The sequence below is a fragment of the Diadema setosum genome, chromosome 13 (genome assembly GCF_964275005.1).
Source record: "Diadema setosum chromosome 13, eeDiaSeto1, whole genome shotgun sequence".
NCBI lineage: Eukaryota > Metazoa > Echinodermata > Echinoidea > Diadematoida > Diadematidae > Diadema > Diadema setosum.
This window is the reverse complement of record NC_092697.1, coordinates 24,907,952-24,934,797: the sequence shown is the minus strand read 5'-3', so window position 1 is coordinate 24,934,797 and position 26,846 is coordinate 24,907,952. Positions and strand designations below refer to the sequence as shown.

The following is a 26,846-nucleotide window of genomic DNA, read 5'->3' as shown; positions in this document are numbered from 1 at the left end:
GCAACTCAACGCCCTTATCGTTCTCAACCGACGATTTGCAGTGGACAATCTCTGCTTGCAAGTGATAATTATACACTATATGACTTTCACAGACATATGAAACATGTGGGCAAAAAGAAAACTAATTAATTACCATGCTTTTATCAGAGTAGATTAGTACCGGGTAAATGACACAACGTCTAACTTTGGCGCTAGCCACGTTCACTTGCTCAGCCACAACTTTTCACTACAAATGCAATTTAAACGAAAGCTTCAATTTTTTTTTTTGTCTTGGAATAAGCTTGAATTGTAATCCTACGTCTGCTTCAGCTCGAGTTAACAATTTCATAATTGTTACAATAATTTCCATGCTACCATGCTTTACAAGCTACATCACAATCTTTTGTTTTTGTTCTCCGCCTCTATGGAAAGCATCTTCCTGTGTGGGGAAAAGTCTCGTCACTGCTTTTTGTGTACATGCAGGGGGGATCCAGGAATTCTGTAAAGGGGGGGGGGGGGGGTGCCACTTCCGGGTTTCATTTCCTTTTTTTCTTTTTTATTTCTCGTTTTTAATGAAAAATAAAGGGGGCGTGCGCCGCTTGCGCCCCCTCTGGATCCGCCACTGACATGTCTCTCACAGATACAAACTGGCAATCTCCTTGGTGGGAATCAATGAAAATTTCATACAAGCTCATACACTTTGGTAATTCATTCTGGATGTAATCATGTTCCCATGAAGATACTGTGGTTAGATGTCACAGTGCCCACTGCCAGCTCTACGCTATGCTCAGTGCCTCCAGCTGTTGGGAGAGGGCCTGGAGCTCTCGACGGAGCTGAGCCGGCTCGGTGAGGAAGTGCACATACAGCTGTCTCTGCCTGGATAGGAGGCTATCACTCTTCAGGACCTAGGGAGAATAAGCCAGTTTGGAGAATTTTACATTCTGCACATGAGCACAAAAAGGTCATCTGACAAAAACGACATGATGAGGCACAGAGCTCTAATGAGCAATATCATGGACAGTGCCTGGATGTTCTTTCTTATGTTGCAGTGAAAGAACATTCAAGAGAGACTGTTAACATAAAACTGAGTTGGATTGTGTGAGTGGGTGATGTCTAGCTTTACAACTGTTCTGTTTCAATGGCTTAAACTTTCGGGTCAGGCACAAATGAGTACACCACACAGTGCACCAAGTACTCCTGATCAGGAAGATTTTGTTGAGTCAGAAGGGGGTAGATGTATGCACACATACCACAATCAAATCACTGAACATCACTTGCAAATCAACAACCACCCCCTCCCCTAAAAATGATAAAGAATAAAGTCCCTGGGCTGACAAGTCCTTGCATCTCAATTAGCACACATCAAAAATCAAAAATACCTCCTAACTTAATCTTGAATATCAAAAATACTGATTTGAGTTTTAAAATATAACAACTATAATAATATGTAATCCAAAACAATGCTTCTGCATTATTTAATGTCAGCACTGATGTTATTTTACAAAAACATTACAAAAATAAAAAGAGTTTTTCACTGCTCTGAAAAATAAAGACTTTTCAGGTATGTGAGCTCTTGTCATCCCCATGAGTAAAAACATGATTGTTCATATCTAAGCAAGCACTGATAAATGGAAACCTTGATATGGAGGGAACATTACTTAAGATCTGTCCCTCACCTTCAACTTGTTGTTGTACTCCCCCATCAGGTCCAACATATGCTGTGTCAGGTCTTCAAGAGTTCTATCTAGCTGGGTGATTCCATCCAGGATAGTGGGGGGTGTCAGCACAGGTTGTCCGTCCTTGGTTGTTGAACCTGCATACACTAAGCTCTCACATTTTCTCAGGTTTTGCTCCCTGCAATAACAACAACAAAACAACTACAGTAAACCTCGCCTAAGTCCAAAGGGAATGGAGAAAATTCATCACCTTAATTGAATTTCAATTTACACATTGAAATTAAAGACATGTTTATATCCATTAAGGGTCAGTTTTTGGTTTTTTTTACCAGCTGCCAATTTTTCTATTTGTGCAATGAAGACCTAGACAAGGTTGACTGTAGTTATCACAGAGCATGTTTTCCCCCCATCCCCCAAAAAACTTTAAGATGATCTGTTCTGTTTCACATTGCATCATAGAATGAAGGGGAATTGTGCCTGCAACACACTTGAAACATTTACATTACTGACCCTCATTAAAGTAACCTCATCAAATTCGCAGAGACAAATCTCATGCACAATGAGTAAGTGTTCAAAGGGAACAAAATCGAATGAACCAGGTTTATGACTAAATGCTTTTACTTCCACTGCAGGATGGAGCATATCAGTGTCACATAGACATTCATGTCTGGAATATCCTTTCTACAATGCGGACTGCAATACTCAATTTTGCAATTTCCTCCCTAACTTATTTAATGACTGTTATTGACTTAAAATCTTAAATATTATAATTCATTAAGTGCTATTGCAGAACGAGCTTCAAGATTTGCAATATGTTTTTTCATGAAAAACAAAGATTCAATTTATCAGCTGCTAGAACTACTCACAAGGCGGCCAGCTTGCCCTCCTGATTGTCCGACATGCGACCGAGGCTCTCCCTCAGTGACACCAGCCTCTCCATGAACTGCCTGCTGTCGTCAAGGAGACGGGAGTATGTGAGGAACAGCTGCTTCTCATCAGAAGCACCAGAGTTGGCTGGAGGGTGGAGGGGGAAGGGAGAACCAAATGCTTAAAAAGTTTAACTCTTACCATGGCACAGATTTAATCTGCGTCCATAATGCATTCGAACCCTGTTATAACAAGGTAGTTGGGACCACATGAATTTTGCTTTCTTCGACAAAATACAGTGAATGAATGAATAAGGAAAATTATGAGGTTTACCAATAAAATCCCGCCCATTTGCACAATCTCTTTGTATCCATGCTCATTACAATGGGGTCTCCCTGTATCCTTTACTGACACTTGAGTGAACTGTACAGCATGGGTCTTATTTGCACAATTTTCCATTCATCTTGTGTTTTTATTTTGCTGCTTTCTTTTATTTTGCTGTGTGTTCATTTTGCTGCAAATGTACTTTGCATTTGTTGGTTGGTGCTCACTTTCATTTTTTGCCTCATCTTTGTACACCAGGTTTGGGGGTCGCCGCTGGTTCACCCCCCCCCCCCCCACCCCTTCACTCATGCTGTTGCTTTTTCACTTTTAACCTACTCTTTACTCTTGTGTCGTTCCTACCCCTTCTTGTTTGATGTTGCCTGCTTATTCATCTCCATCCTTCACAGGTTGCCGCCCCCCCCCCTCCCCCCCCCCCCCCCCCCCATGATCCATGGGATCATCACTGGCCTCAACTGCCTTTTGTCTGTTCACCCCCTTGCTTTTAATCCCCCTTCCTATTTGAAACCTGTTGGGCTCAATGTCTTTCACTTCTGTAAACCCACTCCTTTTGTTTTCATTGTTCTGTGTCCCTATAAACCCACCTCAGACTGTGCTTGTTGTGTGTAGTCCATATATTGTATTATGACTACATGCTTTCCCTCCATGTTTGTCACCTTGCCTCTGATGAAGATTCTATGAGGACCGAAAGCTCAGGCCCCTTTTGACTCTATTAATATGCCATTGGCTGGCCACTACATGTATTTGATAAGCAGTTTTCAGCATTTTGTTTTGTTTTGGGTTTTTTTTTGTTACTACATTTGCTGCTTTCCTATTACAGGAAAAGATAATTTCCTGGTATGGGTGACATCCTTTGCATTCATGGTCTTTATGGGTCATTATGGTTGTCTATACAGAAATGCCACATGGAATAAATTAGAAACTGAACTTTGAAGTATTAGGTCCTTTACCTCTGACAAGGAAGGAGGAGGTTAAGTGATCATCAGCGTTGGTTTGTCCGTTTGCAAAATAACTAAGAAAAGTTGTGTACGGATTAAGATGAAACTTGCATAAAAAGTCAATATTAACACAAGCAACACCTCATTCAATTTTGGTAGTGATCCGGGAATTTTTATGGATTTTTGGAGAATTTTTTTCATCTTTTGGCATATACGGTCAATGAATGTAGGGTTCAAGCTGCGCGTACAAGAGGTTAACATACGCGCACTAGAGCGCGTGCTCTGCTCTGGCAAGGCATAGCAAAGATGCAAACAAAAGGCTTCTATTTTGGGAAATTGCATGCCTGTCTGGGTTGAAAATGAGTTGCTGGCTTGGAGGAGGTCTGTGCTCTCCGAGTGCTTTTCTAGTTTGGCTAAGTTGTCATAACCTTTTCCCTTACCAAGTATGCTGTGAAGTCTGTTGACCATTGCGTCTCTGCTGTCCACCGTACTGCGAGCATTCTTTGTGGACGTCAGGTCAGGATCTGACAGAAAAGCCTTAAAAAAAAGAAAGGACAAAAAAGAGCATGTACATCATTCAGAAAATGTAGTTTTGAAATTCCTTTCCAATATTCTGATGAAACTATGTACATACACATTGTGGAAATAGAAACAGAATATCTTTCACAGCTCTCTCTCTCTTTGGTAGGGTAAAATTTATATATGATCAAGATGGAAAAGGAAATCAAATCTTCAAAATATGTGCACATCACGGCATGGCTTTGAAAAACCAAAGGCACAAAATATGACATACCATGCTTTTCTGATGGGAGGTTAGACTCTGGTCCAGGAGTTTCTCTGCTGCTGTCATCAGCCTGTGTGTGTTCCTGTGGTGGTGTCCCTCCACCTCGTAAGACATGTCCAAAAACTCCTTGCGAGCTCGCTGCACTGTCAGCCATTCTATCAACTGATGACAGGAGGAACATACATACACCGCACCTTAAATTGTGCCAGTCTAGCTTTCTACAGGGCAGTGCCACTCAGTAAAATCAATGAGATAAGACTACACAGAAATATACTCTGACTGCCATTACTTGGCAGCATTTAGTCACAGCAATGACACTAGAGGTATTATATGTCATCTAAAGAGTTGGAAGGATTCATTCAGTGAAGTGTATCTTTTTCGGATTTTTTAAGCATTTCTTGCTTGCCTATTTATACTCTCATCGTACTATTCTGTTACTACTTTGTTAAAATGCATTTTGAAATAGTACATACTTTGCAATTCTGTTGTATACTGCGTGGTAGAAATTAACTGAAATCATAAAATCCACTTGTTTTGGATCTGGCATGTACATAAAACAGATGGGAGCATAAATGGGTTGCACCTCCCATAGACGGTAATAGGTTTTTTGTTTTGTGAAGGAAATGTCAACTAATTGCGTTCATGCCTACCTTATCTTGCTTGGACGTAAAGTAGTCCTGTCTGGCTATCTTCAGGTCATAGTCCCCAGACAGTATGTGTGTGGTCTGCAATGCCGCATTGACCTCCAAGAGCTGGGGAATCTCGTGCTCCCAGATGTTGAGGGCACTGTTCATGGCTGAATTCTTTTCACGCTCACACTGCCCCAGTCTCTCACTATGATGAGAATTTGAAATATGAAATGAAAATCAAACCAATCAAGTTCAAAAATAGATTTCTTTCTTTTCATCAGGTTGTGAAAGGTAATCATATTTCACAGCACTGTGAACTTTGAAAGTCAAGCAATTCTAAAGTTTTGTTTGTAAATTTAAGATGATCTCACAATATAACTACCACAAGAACTTGACAACAACTGACTGCAGCTTTTCCATCAACTGACTTTCATTTTATCTTTTAAATTGGTCAATGACCCACACTTCATCTCAGCAGGTGCAGGAAGCAAATCAAAACAACACACAGAGTCTTATCAAAATTCCCATAAATGTAGTCAAACATTTCTTTGTTTTCTTTACGTAAAGCTGTGAAAAGCCAAGTATTTTTTTTTCTCGAGCATTTCTAAAAACTGTTGTCTAGTCTTGACATTACTCAATTCTGATGACAAACAACATTCTAAATACAGTGCAATATTGACACATTAAACAAAGAAAAGAAAAAAAGCCTTTTGTTTCTTTGGTTCCTTTATCACTTAACTTGGACAAACACATATTGAATGGATGAGCATATTCTAAAAATCCTTACAGTAAATGCACAAACTTTGCGGTGCATTAATTTTTGCGCATTTTGGACTACTTTTGGTTAGCACAAATTCAAAAACCTGTGAAAATATCTTCCAGATTTTCTCTGCTCATTTTGAATGGGTTGACAATGGTGCAGTACGAATTCAAGAACCTGCTAATATGTTTTTGAGCCACTCAGCATGAAAAATTAATCGCATGAAAATATGGACATTTATCGTAATTCACTCCCAACCAACCTGAGGTTCTGGACATCAGTGGAGTAGGTCTGAACTGAGTGCAGTCGCTTCTCAGCCAGCCGGTGGGCTGCAGCGATGCGGCTCTCCTCCAGCACAGCTTTCATGTAGCTCCGCTGACTAGCCGGATACCTGGGTGGGGAAACCACAGTCACACCTATTAGCTGTCATTGAAGGACACAAGGTCATCAACAAACACATGCTGATTGATAGGTGAGGCTCTCAGGTAAGTATTTCATGAAGGTGTACTCACAATACAAATGGTCATAGTTTGAGCTCTCATCATACACTGGAGAACTGGTGATTTGTGATTGGTGAAACTGGATTCTGACATTATGTACTATATTCTTCTTTTCCACCAAAAAATGAGTACAGACAAAACCATCAAAGGAAACATGAGCATTGATGATCACGGTAAAGTGAATTTTGAGTTTTTTTTATTGTAAAATTGAAGTAATAATAAAAAAACAACAACAACATGTTCATACTTTGAATTCCAAACTGCAGACCGAGTCAAAGTAGGGTTTTTTTGTGTGTTTTTTTGTTGTTGAGAATAATATGTTACCCGCTACAACAAAAGGATCCTTAAGTCGCTGACGGGTGAGCCGAGAAAATCGAGTTTGAAGTCGGATCACCAAAATCTGTCAAAACGTTCAGATTTCTGTTTTTACATAATTTTGTAGTCTAATGTATCTTCTATCATCTGCCGAAATTTCGAAGCTAAATGATCAAAGGAAAGGCCTGAAAATAGCATTTTTCTGGGCCATGCTTGGCTCGCCCGTCAGCGACTTTAGGATCCTTTTGTTGTAGCGGGTCACATATGCTCTTATATTTTAACATCAGGTTTAAAAGACTTAAATCATGAAGAAATGCTTGAACTATAGTCACATAAAGGCATGAATAATTGGGAAAGCTGACCATGATATTGCCATACCCCCTTCACATTTTAATGGGCAGGCCTTTTGCGCTTCCTTGTTTTCACCATCAGTCTCAGTGAAGTTTACCAATGTAATGTCTCTTTTACATGTGATACAGGCTGTCTCACCAAAGTTTGATTTTTTTTTTCCTATTCACTGAAACCACAAGTACCCAAAATTGCTGCCATCCTGCAGTTTCAGCAAAGTGTGTAGTCCTGATGTAATATCTCCCAATGTAATATCTCCTTTACATGCTACACAGGCTGTCTTATCAAAGTTTGATTTTTTTTTTTCTATTCACTGATACTATAAGTACCCAAAATTGCTGTCCTGATGTAATATCTTTCAATGTAATATCTCCTTTACATGCGATACAGGCTGTCTTATCAAATTTTGATTTTCTTTTTTTTTTCTATTTACGACCCCATTTGTGCCATCTTGCAGTTTCAGCAAAGTGTGTAGTCCTGATGTAATATCTCCCAATGTAATCAATCCTTTACATGCGATACAGGCTGTCTTATCAAAGTTTGATTTTTTTTTTCTATTTACGACCCCATTTGTGCCATCTTGTAGTTTCAGCAAAGTGTGTAGTCCTGATGTAATATCTCCCAATGTAATATCTCCTCTACATGCGATACAGGCTGTCTTACCAAAGTTTGATTTTTTTTTTTCTATTCACTGATACTATAAGTACACAAAAATTGCTGCCATCGTGCAATTCCAGCAAAGTGTGTGATCCTGACACACAGGAGCGTGAGAAAAATGGTAAAGTGCGTTGAACTCACAGAGCCTTGAGTCTGGCCAGCTCGTGACAGTCTGCCTCCGTCACGTGAGACTTCTCTCCTCGGATGAGCAGGCTCCTGGGGTCACTGACCTCAAGCAGTTGATACCTTGACTCCTCATTATGGCCCGCCAACTCGGCAATGCCCTATAAACACACACACACAACCACACACACACACACACACAATCACAAATGCATCAAACATTTCAATGCTTGTAATTGTGGCGACATCATATCTTTTTTTCAAATTCATGAAATTCTTCCGTCGAGATGTTTTCATTGCAACTGATTAACAAATTGCCCTACATCCACATAAATAAGCACTGAATTGATCAGTGTTTTAGTAGTAGTCATGATAAAAAATCATGGGCGTACATACTTGAGCAGGATTCGAACCCGCGACCTCCTGATCACTGGACAGGCAGTTAACCAAGGATTAGAACCAACACTTGCTGTCGGGCGAAAGCTCGGTGGTCTAGTGGAGATGAAGCCTGTCCGGTGATCAGGAGGTCGTGGGTTTGAATCCTGCTCGAGTATGTACGCCCATGATTTTTTATCATGACTACTACTAAAACACTGATCAATTCAGTGCTTATTTACATCAATGTAGGGCAATTTGTTAATCAGTTGCAATATCTTTTTTTTTTTCTTCTTTTAAATGGAGGTTGAATCAATGGTGATGTGCAAGTGAGGCTTTCAGTAGATACTGTACTTCATGTTTAAGATGACTGTGATAAGAAGGCCTTTCCTACCACAGCTGATATAACAGAATACACAGTAAAACATGTCTTAGCAGCCAACAGTCTCTAGCAGCTGCTGACAAATCTCAGTAAACACTTTTTCAGAGTGTGTACCTTTTCCCCATAATTTAGATGGGTTAGGAAAGTGAATATAAATAATACACCATCTTACAACATAGAATTTGCTCACGCATAATCTGCCCTAAACTAAAACTCCATTTGTGATGAGGGGTTACATATATGCTACAAACAGTGAATGTCTCATAGATGAACTGTATATGCCATATATATCGCTTGGCTTTTATTTTGCAAGTTTCGCGAATTGGGTGCTACATGCGAATTTAACAACAAGCAAAATCATTTGCTCTGATCTCGACATGAATGCAAAGTACACATATACACTTCTCCTTTCATTACTGTACTCAAACCACTCGCCAAATTGTCAGGAAGACCCGATTCATGAAAAATTAGACTTGCTAAATACATGCCGTATAGAGTAAGAGAAGAGAGCAAACCTACTTCAAAGAACTGCCTTTTGGTGAACTGCTTCAGAGTCTGAGTGAAACCCTCTTCGGCCTGATGGACAGTCTGCAAAGGCAGCTGGGACAGGAACGGTGCGTTGGGCGAGTCGCCGCTGCCACCATAGAGGGAGACAAGCTGGCCGACGGTGGAGTTGAGTTCGTCTAAAGACGCATTGACCTATCTCAACGGAAAATATCAAAACAGCTGCCATTACTCTGAGGTTCAGCAAAATGCAAACTGTGAAAGTGTATGATAAGCCGGACTCAGACGACCTTGCAGTAAAATGATTGAAAAAAAAAATGATTTGAATCATAAAATTATCACATTTTTGTCAGAGTAAAGAACAAAGCAACCCTGACATAAATCAACATTCCAAACTTCCTATCACAGTTATTATCAAATTAATTGATACACCATGCTCTATCTATCATGAGTGCCTTTGTCATCCAGAATAGGGAGAAAAACAAAACAAAACAACAAAATTACATTATCATGGAATACAAAATTTCATCTTCTTTTAAATTAGTGTTGCATTCTGATAAATGACCAATTTCTCCCCCATTTTATTTACTTTCCATCTTTATTGCTGATGTCTCTTACACTTCAATTGAAAGTCTGCATCTACCATACAGATTCAGTTTGCTGAGTTACCAAACCAGTTTGAGAGTTTACAGACCTGGGTGTTGTCCGTCTGACCGTTCTCCAGGTCAGCCTTGTACTGACCGCTGGTCTGAGACTCCACTGGTGTCAGTTTGGTCAGCTTGTGGGTCAGCGCTGTGTGATGCAGACTGTCAAGGCAAACACAGGCATCAGAGCACACTGTAAATTCTACGGACTATGAGGCAGACTTAACCCTTGAAGTGCCCAGGATAGGAACAGTCTCCCAAGGAGGCCAGGATGACAGTAGGGACTAGGATGATTAGGTAATCTCCATTCACTGACAATTAATTTTCAGGCATCTGTGCCAATTGGCAAAGAAAGCACTCCAGCTTGCGGAACAATCGGCAAACAAAGTGCAGTAATGACTAAAATAAAGTTGTTGGACAGAATATGTCTCTTTGCCGAACTGCTGATGTTTTGTAGTACACCACACCTGATTATCCTGAAAAGGGATATATTGGGATTCTTTCAGGGGCACCTTCTGAAATGAATACCATCAGTCCTTTGTGGGAGCACCACATGGAGCATATTGCAAAGTATCCCCCAATCTACCATCACTGACACATACCACAAATCAATATACACATCACATCCCTTGGCTGGTCCTCCCCTCCCCCCCCCCCCCCCAAAAAAAAAAAAAAGAACCCAACAAAATATCAAAACTGCCTTTGCTTCTGACATTCAGTGTGCTCACCCTTAGAAATACTTTCTCCAATCGCAGTCATTATCCCAAATGATTCAAAGGCAGTTCCAAAACTACCCACTTGAGGAAGCTAAACTTAGTCATTACGAGGCAAATCAACATGTTATCCCTGGTACAATATTCATAATAATTTCATAGTATCACTCTGCTGGTAGCAAAGAAAAAAGAAAATTCTGCACCAATATGAATGTTGGTAAATGCACTTACATGTAAGAAATGAGAAGCCAGTCTTCACCATTGTTGCACTCAATAAGTAGTCAATAACTTTAGCAACTGAGAGTATGTACATAATTGTTGCCATGATTTCTAAACTTGGGTTAATACTGTACCTTAGTTTATCCCGGAGCTGGAGCAGTCTCTTCCTGCTCCTCTGAGCTCGCTGCATATCCTCCTCCAGTGCTGCTATGTCATCCCTGTAGTAACGTGGACACAGATTCATGTAATTATGTAGCATCCCAAATCACAGATTTGTAACTTCACATGTTCTTACATCATGGATGACATGACATAGGAGATACTACATCTGGGCCCCATTTCATAGAAAGTTGACATGATAGCAACTCTTGCTAGAATGGCAATTGTCATAGTAATGACAAGAATCCAGCTTCCTGATTGGCTGTTGCTATTCGAAGTTGCCATTCCAGCTAGAGCTGCCATCCTAACATCTTTTATGAAATGGGGCCCTGATCTTCGGATCAATCAACATCACTTTTTTTTTTTTTTTTTTCAAAACTAACTAGTAGTCAAGAAATACACATTCTGTATAAACAGAACATACTGACATATTTTTTTTTTTTTGCACATTCCTGTGTACATTTAGGTGGTATCTTGAAAAGCTTTATTTTGAGAAATATCAACATGAAATTTGAGAAATTTCACATGCAAACAATTACTCCTAAAATTAAAGTACATCACAGTAGCACGACTACAATACTATTAAAAATCTTTAGATGACCAAAACATGACTGTACAAACAATCAATAACTACTTCTCATTTCTCATTCAAGTTTTGACTGCACCTCAAACCATTCGATGATATGGTGCTCTAGCATAGTGTACTGTAAACGTCCATTATTTTCGTGTGATTAATTTTTTGCCTCGAGCAGCTCAAAAATATATTCGCGTGAAATGTGTGAAAATTAATGCACTGCGAAAATTTGTGCATTAACAGTAACTAGTTTTTTTACACATAGGTTGCTCTTTGGGGCAATTTACATTTGATGTAAACAGATATCTTACTTCAGTTTGTCTTCAGATAGGTCTTCCTCTTCTTCTGTGGCTGAGATTTTCAGAGCTTCTTCAAGCTTTTCTCCTTCCAAGACCCCATCACCTGATTTCTCCAGGGTATGAAACCTTCAAAAGGAAACATTCCACATTTCACAAACATGGTAGCAAACTGAAGCTTCACTGGGGTAGAAGAATTTGCCTTGTTAGTCAAAAAAAAAGAAGAAGCTAGAAACAGTTTACTTTGCTGACTTGCTTCTTTGAAAGGTAAGAAAAACAACAACAAAAGAAAAAAAAATCTGATGTAAGACAATGCAAACTAACAATAATGTATGGTGAACCAAAATGTTCCTTCAAGTTCTCCAGATTTTTAAGGATATCTTTTTTTTCCCCCTTGGTCTTTGTTCTCCATTAGATCTAGATCTATTCCAGTATTATTTTGTGAGTTGACACATGATGGCAGTACTTGAATAAGAGATGATCCATTTAGTTTCAACGTTACAAAATTTGGATCATCTGATGCAGTGCACTAATACTAATAGCCGACTACTGCTTTATTCAACACCAACAAAAAGCTCTGGAGATCCTTTTGGAAACACATATCCTTCTCTTTCCTCAGCTTAACACAGAAACAAAGTGAAATAAAAATCAAGAATTCACTGAAGTGGTGCATACTCATCAAGCTCTTGACTGGACAGAACATTGGCTGATCCAACGTTGTCAACAAACCAGTCCAGGAATGGCGCCACAGCATCATTCTCAAACATCCAGTCAAAGCCCTCATGCTGGAGCTCGTGTGCCTTCGGGTATTTCAGCCTCTTCAGGGTCTCGACGAAACTCCAGCCCCAACTCATGACTGCTAATCACATTACCAATTGTGGAACTGTTGAGAGAGAAAAACAGGAAATATGGTTTATAGCTGGAAAAACTGTTTAGATTTGGATACATTTACAAATACATACTCTACATAAACCTCTCATCTGTGACATGGATAGTAAATTCAAATCACTTTTTTACACTATCAAACGCAAATGAGATTTTAGCCGCATTCACACGTACAAAATAGCAGGATGACGATTGCGCTCCAAATTAACAGGTTAGCGATCACGCTCGGAATCTTGAGTTTTCTGCAACTGTTCACACGTACAGAGAAATAACCCGCTAAAAATTGCCGATCGAGATAACAGCCAAACCTGCAAACTGGGTAACACAGCGCGCTTCACTGCCTGCACTTCTCTTGGCCCATTGTTTTTTGCGCGTCTTAAGTGGTGTGGTTCGCGCGCTGTCTTTGTATTGTGCAAAAGAGGTGAAGGACCTCTTCACAGAGGCCTCGCTGTTGTGAAGTGCACATTGAATGATGTGATATTAAAAACTTAAGTTTCTAAACCCGACTGTTCACACGTACCAGCTGGGCAAATTAGCACGCTTATTCAGAAATAAGAGCAAGATTTCTTGGGTTTAGCATCGCTGATCGCGCTAATTGTCAGGTTTTTTGTGTCCACACGTGCAAAAATCTCGAGATTACGATCGCGATGCAAATCTCGAGATTTGTATCCCACTAATTGGTGTACAGCTGTACGTGTGAAACCCCCTATTGTCATTGAGCTTTCTGCATATTCTGAGAAGGAACCAGAGCTGAACACTGAAGAACAGTTCCAGAACCATCCGGTAGAGAGAGTTTACTCGAGATAGAAATAGGAGATAGTTTATCGTTGCGCGTTGTTCATAAATTTAAGTAGTGTTTATTTGGCGGGCCTAGATCTAGAGCTGACTTTACAGGCCTAGGCCTATAAGTAGCCTATATATTATAGAACTCTACCTGTAGATGTATAGGAAAGGTCTACTGTTTCTCAAGTTTATAATTTGCGATTGATATCTCCGACAATTTCGTGTAGGCCTACGTGACATTTGCCCCAATGCTTGGCAATAATGGCAATGGAACTGCCTTATTACAGCCCAGTCGCTGTAACACTTACAATAACATTAAGAGTGTAACTGTGTAAGTGTAAGTAGCGACACAGCATACTAACAGCGTCTGGTCGGGCTACCGTGGTATGCCTTATATCATGCTTATTGGCAATCATGTGCATGTTTCATGGTGCCTTCTTATTGTCGCACTGATTTCCTGGATATAGTGGAGAGAGTTTAGTGTAAATTTGGAATTTTAAATCTAGGGTAACATCCCCAGTATTCGGTCACTTAAGCTTTTTTGCAATATTTTTCAAACTAAATTAATACATACATGCATCATATCTACAGCAATGTATGTGAAATATATCAAATTTCTTTAATCTCAACTTTCATTTTGTTAAATATCTCACAGAATTGCACAAAATCCCGAAAGATTTCACCTTGAAAATTCCCCAGTATACGATCACCGGCACCAGTATTCGGTCACGCGTTCAAAGTCAATGTGTGTTCAAGGCCGGTCTGAAAAATGCGCGCGCGCTACCTTGTTGGCGCAAAATTGCATCGGCGACCGTTAGTGACCGAATCCTGGGGCCTCGGCACTTGCATTCAACCCTTGTACATTGCTTGGGACAATGTATCGGCACGTACGGAAATTTTGTTTTTCTTTTGCGTTTTTGAGGATATATTACACTCCAAGCTTGCGATAAGCGAAAAATCCCGCAAGAGAACGGCGTATTTCTCGATTTTTAGCGCTTTTTCGGCGACCCGTACCCGCGCGCGCTTTTGGAAAGTAGTGCCGATTCTGCACTTTTGACGGTAAAATTTGGGATTTTGGATGGATTTTTGGAGGGGGCTAAGGGAGTTTCCTGTTGTGAATGAGTGTGCAAGTATGTGAATTAATGTCATTTGCGTGTGTTGTGACAGTTGAACTTACTGGGTGGTAACTATACACCCAGTCGCCGCTGTACATACCGTACGTAGCGCGATTATGGTGGTGACTAACGTGTCGTTAGGTAGTAATAAGTGACCGAATACCGGGGGCCGACCGAATACTGGTGCCCTTAGTAAACCAGTATGCAGTAACCCTAAAATCAATGTTAAGACTGTAGTAGGCCCACAAACTGCTACGTAGACACTTATCTACCCGGCAAAAGTAACATATTATGAAAAATACTGGTAGGATAAAGGCACCAGTATTCGGTCAGCCCCCGGTATTCGGTCAGCCCCCGGTATTCGGTCACTTATCACTAGTCACCAGCCAGTAAGTTCAACTGTCACAACACACGCAAATCACATTAATTCACATAGGCCTAGCCGTGCCCTAGGCCTACTCACGTTACTACAAAAACTCCAAGTAAATTCAAATTCCAAGTAGGCCTAAACTCCAAGTAAAATTTAAGTTATCTAACGTTACAGGGTACATTGTATTACTAGTTATTATACACAGGCTGAATTAATTTAACCGATGTTCCTGCAACTTTACCGTCGTCTATTTTTATGGGGGTTAGCCCGACCAGACGCTGTGCGAATACAGTAACGGCGACTGGGCTGTGTATGGCCGCTGTGTATAGTTACCCCGTATCTAGAAAATCGGTTCCACCTTTTGCGGTCTCAGATCTTGTCGGCTAGCCAGAAAAGAAGTAATATCAGACCTCCAATTCATAACAATTACGGTACTAACGTTAGTTATACCGCATCGTCTCTCTCATGATATGAAGCAATGAAGTACGAAATGACATTTCATGCATGCATAAATCACAACATGTCCAACTGCTGGAGAACCGATTCAAGTTACGCGCGCTACACAGTACCCGGTACGGTAGTGTACAACTGAGATCCACACCGCACCGGCGCGGCGGGCGGCCGCTGGCCATGCCACCGCGCCGCGAAACCACCGAACTACGGTGGGTGCGTGGGGACAACGCAACGAACGAACGAGGGACAGTAGTACAGTGCCGTACGGCACTGCAGTAGTAAACTATACAGCGCCATCTTGCGACGTGAATTGTACGTTTTTTTTACCGTTGCGCGTTGCTCTGTTCGTTGTTTATGTTGTGGTATTTTCATGGTTGAGACATCGACAGTGGAAATGTGGTAATGGTAACGTACCCCGAGCGAAATGTTAGAATATATGTTATACAAGTGCTTCGAGTGTATCAGTGCTAACAAGCTGTTGTTTCAAGTTTGTGTTGGTCAGTTTTTGTAGTCAATTACAGAATGTAACTTATTCGGAGTAACACAGTCCCACATGCTCATATTCTCGTAAGTGGCCGTATCGCTATGTGTAGCCCGACCAGAGACGCGCGCTGTGTCCCCTGTGAGAAGCAGTTTCTCACAGCGCAGCGGCTGGGCTGTGTATAGTTACCCTATGTGTATTTACAGTGGTCATGGTGTTTAGCATCACGAGCATGCATGCAGCTTAGCTTAGTTAGATTTCTATAATTTTTGTAAATTTGATACGCCTTTCTAAAACAGTTACTGTAGACTATCTATGTCTACTATTGTTACTAAGTTTATACTATTATCAACAAAGTTTGTACAACTACAAGCCCTTTCTGTTGAGTGTTGTCGCGTGGTTGTGCATGTGCCCAAGTTCAAAATGTTCACAAATTTTACAAACATACCTTTATTTATGGACAGGAGATTAAATGCCAGCAACTGTGCAAGTGCTGTGTACTGTGACAGTGTAATTTACTGTGTATGATTAAAGTATGTGCTCGTGGTAAACGGTAGGCCTAGGGGCAAGCATCTGAGCATGGTATATAAATTTACCGGACGCATGGTGGTATTACCGGACACATACATTTTTGCGTACGAATGACATTCTGTACGCGCGAGACTTCATAGATTAGCCTCACAGAACTTTGTGTGGGCCGAAATCGCAAAAAACGCCACATAAAAATGTAAAAACACGAAAAAAAAATCACATTTTACCTCCAATTTATAGTTGATCGAGTGACCTGCACCTCTTCATAGTTAATATTTATGCATGTTTGAATCACATTTCACGACTGAAATTCTATGAAATCCCACTAATATACAGGAAAAGTGCTGAAGATTTCAATGGAACCAAAACAAAAGTTCACTGATCTATATCGGAAATTTGTAGCTATCGTCCTCAAACGCGAACGATGCGAAAACAGTTTGTGCACTAAAGGGGCCCGCAACTCATCACCCGCGCGTGCAGCTCCCATAGACAAAGCACGTAGTCTAACCAGTTGTCGATTTCTCACAAGGTTTTATTGCTTGAACTGTTCGAAATGGTCAAGACAGACATTTTCCCGTAAAATACGAAATTTGAGCCTCATTTGCAGATTTTTTGTTTGTCATCCGCTCGATGAGAATGTGTACGGTGATTTGTGGGATGAATTGTGATTCTGGTGCAAGGATTAGGTGCGAAAGACCTCGATTATTCGATTACGAAAATCACATCCGGTAATACAATGTGATTTTGCACTGCGCAAAAAACCACTATTTTTAGAGGGGTATGTTTGAAGCATATTTTCTAAAAACTGGAACGGAGAATTGACATAAGTTGGCTGAATTCGTAATTTCCATGAGTCTGTGAATAAGTGGTGTTATTTTTAGCCGAAATTTCATTCTATGAGTACGGAATTCAAAGCCACAAAGAAAAGCGTCCGGTTATAGGATGTGCCACCCTACTTTACTCTAGAATAGGTTAGTAGAAAAACAGACTAAAAAACGATCACGTGTATGACGATAGGATACTGATACTAGCCTATACTATTACTAGTATAGATATGTCTAGACAGACCTTTCACTATATGCTATGCGTGATCATCATGTAAATGTGATGCAGTTTCATACGGCATTATGAGGTTTACTTTTGGTAGTATGTTTTGTTGCAATGTGCCAAAGGTACACTGTACTTGTAGCAGCAGGATCAAGTTCTTTATATGTCCCAAACCAATACATGAAATTTTGCCTAAATTTTAATTAGTGTCTCCTGAGCGAGGGAGAAAAGAAGAGTGGCCCACACCCAGTCGTCAGTGGTTGTGACCCACATACCCACAATATTCATATTCCAGATGTACATTGACTTTGTCTTTACCCAATATAAATCTGCTTGAATATGGGTAGACTCTATACAAAAATCCATGATTTTCACCTGGCTTTTTAGCTCACTGCTGAAAATTACTGTCTGGAATTATGTTTAACACAGGAGCGTGGTGGTATTGCATGGATGGACAAGGAAATTTAGAGCAGCCAAAAAGATTTGATTAGAATAGTCAACAGTGATGTAGACTCTATCCGTTAATGTACTTTTGTCTCCATAAAGTTCTAGATAAATTTACAGAAAACCAAATTGCATGAAAATCACAGGAAATACTGAATAAGATACTTCCAATCACTCGCCTAGCTAAATTTTAACAATTTTGGTCAGCATTTAATGTCATATTTTTTGTCATTTCCCAAAACAACTCACTCTTCATGAGCTTCACAGCTCATGTTGCCTACACAGTCTGAAACTGAAATTACAATTGTAAGGTTACTTTGCTGATAGTTCCTTTGTGTCAACCTCTCATTTAATGTGTAATGTTGCCAACAGGTTCATTTTTTTGTATGTGCAGATTTTTTTTCTTTTTATTTTGACAGCTTTGCTAGGCCTGAAATAGCTGCTTCAGTGCTGCAGAGAAAGGGATAGTTGCAACAAACATGAATCGATCAAGGAGCAGCGCCTCCTCTGTTGCCAGTGGGGCAGCTGCCCTGCTCCAGAAGGCAAGAGGCCACTTGCGTGGCCAGAGCTTCGGCCTGGAGAGCAAAAGCAGCTCGTTGACCTCCCAGAAGCATTCAGCCACCAAAGATGATGATGAAGACGATGTCGCAGTGAGTATCTAGAGTGTATTAATCACTGCAAGAGTTCAAACGTGCTGAGGACTTCTGTGAAAGTGTACAAGCTGAGTGGTTCCATGCTGGCTTTTGTGTCACAGCTTCAGTTGATGTCACACAATTGAGTGGGAAATATTTTGTAGCTCGGCATGAGATACAAGTCTAGTGACACTACTGTAACTGCCTAAAGGCTAATGTTGGTTAAATTTGAAACAAGTGAAAATTATTTGACAAAAATGGCAAAACATAACTGATATACCTCTACTCAACCATTTGAATACAGTTACATGTATTTCTAACCATTATTCTGTGCACTTTTTTTTTTTTTAATGTGAGCCATCTTATTCTATATTTCTCAATTACAAAGACAGCCTGTGTCCCTATGCCCTACATCAATACAGTTGTCTCAAATCTTTATTGAAATTCTCTCTTCCAGGCCTACTTATCTCAGCTGTCAAAGAAGACGTCTGGAATGAGGAAGCCTGCCAGCATGGCAGCAGATGATGTCAGCTCTGGTCTGAGTGATCTCAGTCTGTCTGATGACAAAGGGTCCCATGCACCCAGTCAACCAGCCTCTTCCAGTCAGCAGTTCAGTAAATTCCTGAAGAAGTCATCAACTAGGTCTGTAGAATCAGTAACCTTGTGCTTAACTTCAATCTGTTTATGAATTAATGTGGATCAGGTTGTATGTTTGATACAGAAGCTGTTTTTTTAGTTAAAGAACAAAATATTAACCAGGAAGCAATTCAACAAACACCGTCCCCATTTAGGTTACTGTTGAAAATAAGAAACTCATTTCTAGCACATTTTCTTGTTTTGTATTCTACATGTAAGCTCTGTGTCAAAGAGCCAATCCTCGCTGCAGGGCTCACAGAAGAGCTCAACGCTAGCACACCACCAGGCCAGTAGCGTTGCCAAGAGACCATCTTCAAGCTTCACATCTAGCGCCCTCCAGCGGGCCTCCAAACTCAGTGCCAAGATTACTGCCAGGTCAAAGGGCATGACAGCTCCTCTGGACAGTGACTCATCGGACACGGACCTTGCAGGTCCAGCGTCCAAGCAGAAGGCAGGGGCTGGACCATCCCGTGTGGCATCTGGCCTCGTGGTAGACGATGCACCAGAGATGGGGGATGGGAATCGATTTCTGAAGAAGTCCGCCAGCAAGGGGCCAGGAAGAGACGCCAGTGCAAGTAAACCCAAGCCGGAAGCCAAACCCAGCAGTGCGGGCGAAGAGAGTGATGATGACTACCCAACGAGGAGCCTCCATGCACGGGATTCTATGGAGGTGCTTGAGGCGGCAAAGCCTCGTCGAACAAAGACGCTGGATTCGCTGGTGGAGAAGCAAGAACCATTTCAGACATCAACCCCAAATGCAGTTGGGAAGGCGGGAAAGAAGAAGGGTGGTGTCTATGATAGGATCATGGCTCAGCTGGATACAGATGAAGAGGACATGGCAGAGCTGATTGGAGGAATCTCGCAAGCCTCCTCCCCCGAACCAGTGGTCACTCCTGTAAAGGTATATACACGACTTGAGATGATAAGATTTATAGATGTGATGTGAACTTCTGTAATGATGAACATGTACCATAGATGAATTCTTCTTCCTCTTACTCATTTTCCTGGTTTTAAAAGTTTGTCCTTTGTATTTTCTTTCTCCCTAATTATGTATTCCCCCTATTTATGTATTTATATTTTTCATTCTTTTCATTTATGCCCCTGAAATGGCTAAGATCTTATGAATCAGATTAGTCATGCTTTTAGTTGTAACATACTAGTAATGTACTTGTGTGTTCTTCAGTGCAGCAGAGTAACAAGATTATGCATACCTGCTTTGAACAGGGTGCAAAAAGAAACAAAAGCAAAACTTGTGAAAATTGCCGCTTGCATTCTGTACATTGAATTGCATCCATAGTCTGGCCCATTGTCAGCTTATGTAAATACTTCTCTCCCAATTTTGCAGACAGAATACTCTAGAAGACACAATCCTAATGATGTAGCAAATTTTCTTGCTTAAAAACTAAAGTGAGCACCAGGGACAAAAAAACTTGCCACCAACTGTGCAACTGTCTAGTTACAGTAAGTGGTAATGAGTGCCTAAGAGGTTCCTACAATCTCATATATGGTTCCAAAATAGACTGCCATGGGGATTTCTACTAATCCATTTGGTACTGTCTCTCAAATAGGAATAATTGTACATTACAATGAAAGTTGAAATTTGAAAACTGTTTCATTGACATTTATATGTACAAAAGTGCATCATATTTTGCTCTAGGCTTGTGTTTGCACTCAGGTACACCCACTTTTGATTTTGTGTCTAATATGCATAAATGGACACTGCCATGGATGTATCAAGTGCACTAGAATTTGTACAGTTTCAACGTTAGCAAACAATGTGCACGTAAGCCATTTGGCTTAATGAAGAGGATGTGAATATATTTAGAGCAAATACTTTATTGGCACAAGCCTGTACAACTCGGCATATTAAAAGTAGCAATTCATAACACTGTCTTGTGTAATTCACCACTGATTTACAACAGAAGGAAGTCAAAAAACGAGCCGTGACCCCCTACAAACCTGCAGTGGAGCTTTCCGATGATCAGAGTGAGATTGTTACTCCTGCTGCATCTCCTGAACCAAAAGGTAAAACTTTTATGTCACTAGGTCTGTGCCTTTCCTTGCAGCCAAACAAGATGGCAGCAGTCTTATTCTACATTCAAAGCATATGACTTCCTCAGGATGGAACATTAGACCTCTTATTGGTTTACCCAAGCCCCCTTTGATCTCAGCCAGAACAAATTCTTAGTGGACTGGAGCAGGGTAAAAGAGTAGATGTTTTAGTCATGAGCATTGTCCAACCCTTAACCTTTGCTTGGACTAGGCTTTCTTGTCTAACTAGGAGCGTTAATGAGATATCATGTTGCTGAAATTGAGCTTCCTTTTTGAACGTTTGTAAGTTCTTTAGTACTTATATGAAATATTTTTCATCCGATTGTTTGAATTTCAGCAATATTTGTCCAGTTTGTGTAAGCGGAGAAAAAGAAAGCAAAAGAAACCATTACTGCACTCGACTTACACTACCCATTTAATAACCTGTGTACATGTTCATCTAGAAGATGCCATTGATTCATTGATTTATTTCATGGGACCCCTTGATAAACTGCTAGACCTTTGACTTTTTGCTTTTTCCCTCTAGTGCAAGCAATGACCATTGAGGATTTGGAGCCAGCTGCCCTTGACCTGTCCAGTGTCCACTCTGAGGGGGACACCTCCATTGCAGAAGAGGTCAGTCTGGGACCAACCTTCTCTGGGCTCCAGACGGTCGATGACCTCCTCCAGTTTGAGGAGATCAGGAGTCCATCTCCCCCTCGAGATCAGCGGAACGACACGCCGGTGGTCGACAGCTACCAAGATGACTTTGAGAGTGTCAGTGAGAGAACTGTCAGTCCAGTCATGAGACCGTCCCCCTCACCAAAGCCCATCCTGGCGGAAGAAACATCACTAGCGATGTCCATTGCGTCATCCATCCCAGAAGTTGAGGACAAATCAGTGGCGGATTCCTACACCCCAGATTTCTCCGAGGCTTCGAGTTCACGGCATTCGACCAGGTCGCACTCCAGTGCTTCTTCAAGATTGCGCAGCAGCAGAAGCAGTCGTAGCCACTCCAGCAGGTCCAGGGCAAGTAGCACAAATTCCAGAACCAGGTCAAGGACCCCTGATACTTCTCGCAGCGTGAGCAGCATCTCTTCTGGCAAATCCAAGTCCAAGTCCAAGTCTGGCGACTACTCAGAGGACTTTGACAGCGCCTCTCAAGGGACAGACTCGGAGGAAAAGACCATCACCAGTGATTTCTCAACTTCCCACAGCGAGTTCAGTCACAAAACTACCTCCGTTTCATCTAGATCAGCTCATAGGCATCGCAGGAGTCGTTCCAGGAGAAAAGCCGGGCAGGACGCAGCCGTCCAGACGTCCAGCTCTCTACACTCAATGCAGAGCCACTGGCTGAAGGGTAAGTGGCAACCATGGATTTATATTCATCTTGAATGTTATGCAACCTGAAGCTCTGACTACAGCTTTATGTTGCTCTTCTTGGAGATGTGTGCATACACTTAGTGGTTGTTGTGACACTTAATTTTTACAGAGAGTGAGCCCTTTCATTGGTACTGCTGAGGACATCATATTGTAAGAGAAATACTTGTAGTCTAATGTGTCAGCACTGACATCATATTGTAAGAGAAATACTTGTATTCTAATGTGTCAGCACTGACATCATGCCCACAAACATGTGACATTCATGTCCTGGCTGACTGTAAAAGTGGATATTTTCACACGACTAAATTTTTGCGCATGGCCGGGCAAGATGAGTTTCGCATGTTTTTAATTCTGTGGAAACAAGACATCTACTACTGGAACATATGGGCAGAAAACATATTCATGTGCTTTTATTTTCGTGCCAGTTTCTGGTTGCGCGAAATGCGTGAAAATTTCAACACCACCAAAACTTCCACACGATCTTTACAGTAGGTGAAAATCTGTTTGAAAAGTTTTGGATCCAGTGTTTTGCTGTGGTTTAAATCTTTCAGTTTGTACATAATGCAGAATTTTCTATATAATATCACAATATCTCATCCAAGATATGATAAGATTTGATCATAGCTGTTTCAGAGACACGCTTTTGGAAGGCAGAGCATCTTACATGGCAGGTGGTAACAGAAAACTTTTATTGGCCAGAAAAAAACTCTTGGAAACAAACATTTGAAAAAAGTATTTTTTTTTTTCAACGATGGAAGGATGTACTGTATGGTGTGAAATCAGACCGCTGTTGTACTACTGTATACAGTATGTCTGGTAGGTCTCCTTTTTTTCTCCTCAAAATGTAATAACTACAAAATAAAACCACTTTCTAGGTTATTTGTGTGAATGATGATAAGACCCCATGGTGTTGATGTTGATGTGTTTTTCTCCTCAAAGATTATGACTTCCAGACCCCAGGATACTTCAAGATGTTAAGTGCAAACCTGCATGACACCATGTCACACTCTGTGGACCCAAAGGTCTTAGAAAGTAAGTACAGCTTGTGATAGTCATAGTCAAAGATCACTGATTTCCTCTTTGCTGTATAGAATTGTCTGTGTTAAATCTGTTAGTTTGACATAATGTAGCCAATTCATCTTGAAATGTAATGCAGAGTGAGAGATTGGTTTACAGTGTCATACATTTGACATTTTTTTTTTTTTCATTGAACAGCTTGTGTGGCCCATTTTTACATGTCACTTATACACTAATTGTAAAACATTTATGCACATATGCGTATCTAGATGTATGTGCCGTAAATTTTGAAAGTGTAATGTGTTGCAAAGTTAGATTTGCAGGACCATTTTAAGAGAATGAAAATATGGCATCATCTCTTTTAAAACAGCCAAGGCAGCAATTTCCTAGCTCGGGGCGTTTAAGATAACATTTGTTTTGCAGGAGGCAATGGTATGATGTATTGCTAATTTCACAAATATGACAAATACAAGATGCTGCAAGACACATGATGTAAGGTGTTTTGTTTTGTTTTGTTTTGTTTTTTTAATTGTGTGAGCAGCACATGATCTGAAATGCACCATACTAAAATCATATGCATGATAAAATGCATATTGAGTGTGAGAGGTGAAGTCTTATCAGGGGGGCATTTCATGAAGGAACTCTTCGGATGAAATGTCCGACAATTCAATTATATCCGACAAGTTCAGAGAAATCAGCCAATCAGACTAAATAATTTCTCAAAACTTGTCGGATATAATTGACTTGTCAGATATTTTATCCGACAAGTTCCTTCATGAAATGCCCCCCAGAAGGCGGCCAAATATGTACAATCTTTGTATTTGGAGAGTAGATATAGTGTAGGATGAATAACAGAATGTCGACTGCTAAGAATATATCGATATTGATTCTCCTTGCAATACTGATAAATAAAGCAATAAATGTCACATTGGGGGTCGGGTGATTCCACCTATAATTTCTTTATCTGACATGATGTATCTTTGATTGCCTCTTCCAGCTCTGACCTCCTTTGACCCGAGTGCCTTAGACTATCACGCCAGTCTGCTGAAACAGGTGCAACAGACCAGGTTGGCCATCACAAACACACTTCGACAGCACCAGGCCTTTCTGGAGTCTCTGGAGGAGAACTATGCATACACCACACTGGAGGAGACAAAATTAGTGAGTGCCTGTCCAACTGAAGTGTGTGTGTGTGTGTGTGTGTGTGTGTGGGTGTGAAAAGGGTGTTTTCACCTCTCTTCACTATGTGTTTCTAAATGTTGTCACACTAATAACTGAAATCGTGTGTTCTCTCTCGTTCTCTTCTATATAGTTTATGCTTAAAGAGTGCATGTAAAACAAAACAGATATCAATAGTTGACATAATTAGGTCTTTCCTATCAATTTCCTATCAATTTTTTTTTTCCTCACCAGGTTCAAAACTAGTCGATGTTAACAATTTTCCGGCATGGTACTTTTTTTTTAATTGTGTCTATGACTTTGTGCCAACAGCAGAACTGATCTCCTAATTTTGTACACCACAGCTGCACACTAACCCATTTTTTCTACTGGTCTGACAGTCAGGTTGGACCAATAGGTTCCCTTGTTTTCCACTTTTTACTGGACCATTCCTGAAAAAGTTGCTGGTCCAATGGTGATTATTACTAGTCAGGGACCGTCGGACCAGTGCCAGTGTGCAGTGTTGTGTACACACACCCGTTTACCAAACTAGCAAATGAAAAGGATGTAACAGAACATAGTGAAATAGGATGATCATATACTACAGGTGGATGAGAGTTATCATCGCTGGGTTGACAGGATCTTGTATCTCAATTGGCATATATCTGAAAAACCATCTGGCTCAATTTTGAATATCAAAAATATCGATTTGAGTTTTGCAAAGCGATATATTTCTACACTATTTAATGGCAGCATTGATTATATTTTGCAAAAACATTGCAAAAGTAAAAAAGATATTTTGCTCTCCTGAAAGAGATTTTAGAGATATAAGGTCTTGTTACACCCCAGGGACAATGTGTCACATATTAAGTGTGTCTGCATGAATGCTGAGTGTATGCTCCTTTCTTCCTTCACAGTTTATCAAGAGACAGAAGAAGAGGAGAAGGAGACGTGAGGAAGAGACTGGGGCAGCTCTCCAGGAAGTCGACATGAATGTGGAGTCACTTTAAGCAGTGTCAAGCAGCATGCTCTGTGGGGACTCTTTCTTGCCATGTTTGAGATCTCAGCAACTCAAGTGTAGCATGGCGATGTAAAATAAAAATGAACTAATATATACGCCATATGTCGAGCAAGTCAGATATTTCTTGAATCGGGACTTTCGTTCATTTTGTGAGTGGTTGAATTGTGCTGCACAGCAATGGACGGACAAATGTATGTGTGCATATTGCATTCATGTCAGGATCAGAGATGATATTTTTATGCGCTTTAAAATTTGCGAATAGCACCTGAGTTGCGAAATTCGCAAGGTAAAAGCCCCACAAAATATACGGCGTACATACAGTATGCCTTCACTGACATGTAGTGGAGGGACTGTTCAAACTGTCTGCCTTTAAGTGAGTGCGCCAATCTAGTCGAAATCCTCTTTCATCTTGTGTGATCAATCTCCTGTGGATGAACATCAAGACTGATGCACATTCTTGCCAAGTGCATGCTGTACCTATGACATGGTGAGTGAAGCAGCCAAATGGCCACAAGACAGAGAAGTGTTGCATTCCATCCTGTCCACCAAAACTTTCGCCATTCCCTCCATGTGTGTCATAAATTCTAGTTATTGCCTACTTTTGCAGCTTCACATCTACGGGCCTTGGTCATTGAAGTCTTTATCCATTCCATTCAAGATTTGCAGTTTAAGTAAGTTAATGTATCCCATTTAGTCTTATCAAATTTATTGTGAAATTTTAATTCATAAATTTCGTAGTGAAGGTCTGATTTTGCTGGAACATTTGCCATTCTGTTCATGTGATTTTTGTGTGTGAAATATATCCAAAGAGAACTTCAATTGGAAATATACTTTCAAGAAGAAGACTGCTTAAATACAAAGGGGGAGGGGGTCAGACTATAAAAGTCACTGGCAATTGAACTCTTTGTATTGAAGTTGATTTTCATTGGTCTTGTGTGTGAAAAGCAACAAATTCTCAACTGATTCACATGTTTTCCTCAAGAAAAAACTGCCAGTTTGATCAAGTTTTTATTCAAATGGGTTGGGGGAGGGGGAGGGTTTCTCATTTTATTGTTTCCTAATTCATAGGAAAATG

At 40.6% G+C, this 26,846-nt stretch overlaps 2 protein-coding genes and 1 long non-coding RNA gene across 3 annotated transcripts in view; 2 read left to right on the top strand and 1 right to left on the bottom strand.

Moving 5' to 3' along the window:
- LOC140236971 (HAUS augmin-like complex subunit 3) lies at positions 1-15,307 on the bottom strand. Its single transcript, XM_072316916.1, has 14 exons — positions 15,271-15,307; positions 12,460-12,667; positions 11,800-11,913; positions 10,890-10,973; positions 9,874-9,985; positions 9,195-9,374; positions 7,937-8,079; positions 6,238-6,366; positions 5,237-5,420; positions 4,596-4,748; positions 4,243-4,339; positions 2,522-2,669; positions 1,656-1,833; positions 1-884 (listed from the first exon to the last, which is right to left on the bottom strand). Exons 2-14 carry the CDS (start codon positions 12,636-12,638, stop codon positions 756-758), a joined length of 1,830 nt encoding a protein of 609 aa, XP_072173017.1. The 5' UTR covers positions 12,639-12,667; positions 15,271-15,307; the 3' UTR covers positions 1-755.
- A 417-nt stretch (positions 15,308-15,724) lies between these two features.
- On the top strand, positions 15,725-26,020 carry LOC140236507 (uncharacterized). The gene is made up of 9 exons (XM_072316429.1): positions 15,725-15,795; positions 18,322-18,543; positions 18,983-19,167; positions 19,381-20,062; positions 21,084-21,186; positions 21,740-22,552; positions 23,515-23,607; positions 24,590-24,753; positions 25,668-26,020. The coding sequence occupies exons 2-9, from the start codon at positions 18,373-18,375 to the stop codon at positions 25,758-25,760; spliced, it is 2,304 nt and encodes a 767-aa protein (XP_072172530.1). The 5' UTR covers positions 15,725-15,795; positions 18,322-18,372; the 3' UTR covers positions 25,761-26,020.
- A 10-nt stretch (positions 26,021-26,030) lies between these two features.
- The window catches only part of LOC140236836 (uncharacterized), a 2,443-nt gene continuing 1,627 nt past the window's right edge, over positions 26,031-26,846 (top strand). The window contains exon 1 of the long non-coding RNA XR_011901798.1: positions 26,031-26,258. This is a non-coding gene — a long non-coding RNA (uncharacterized lncRNA). The remainder of the gene's footprint in view (positions 26,259-26,846) is intronic.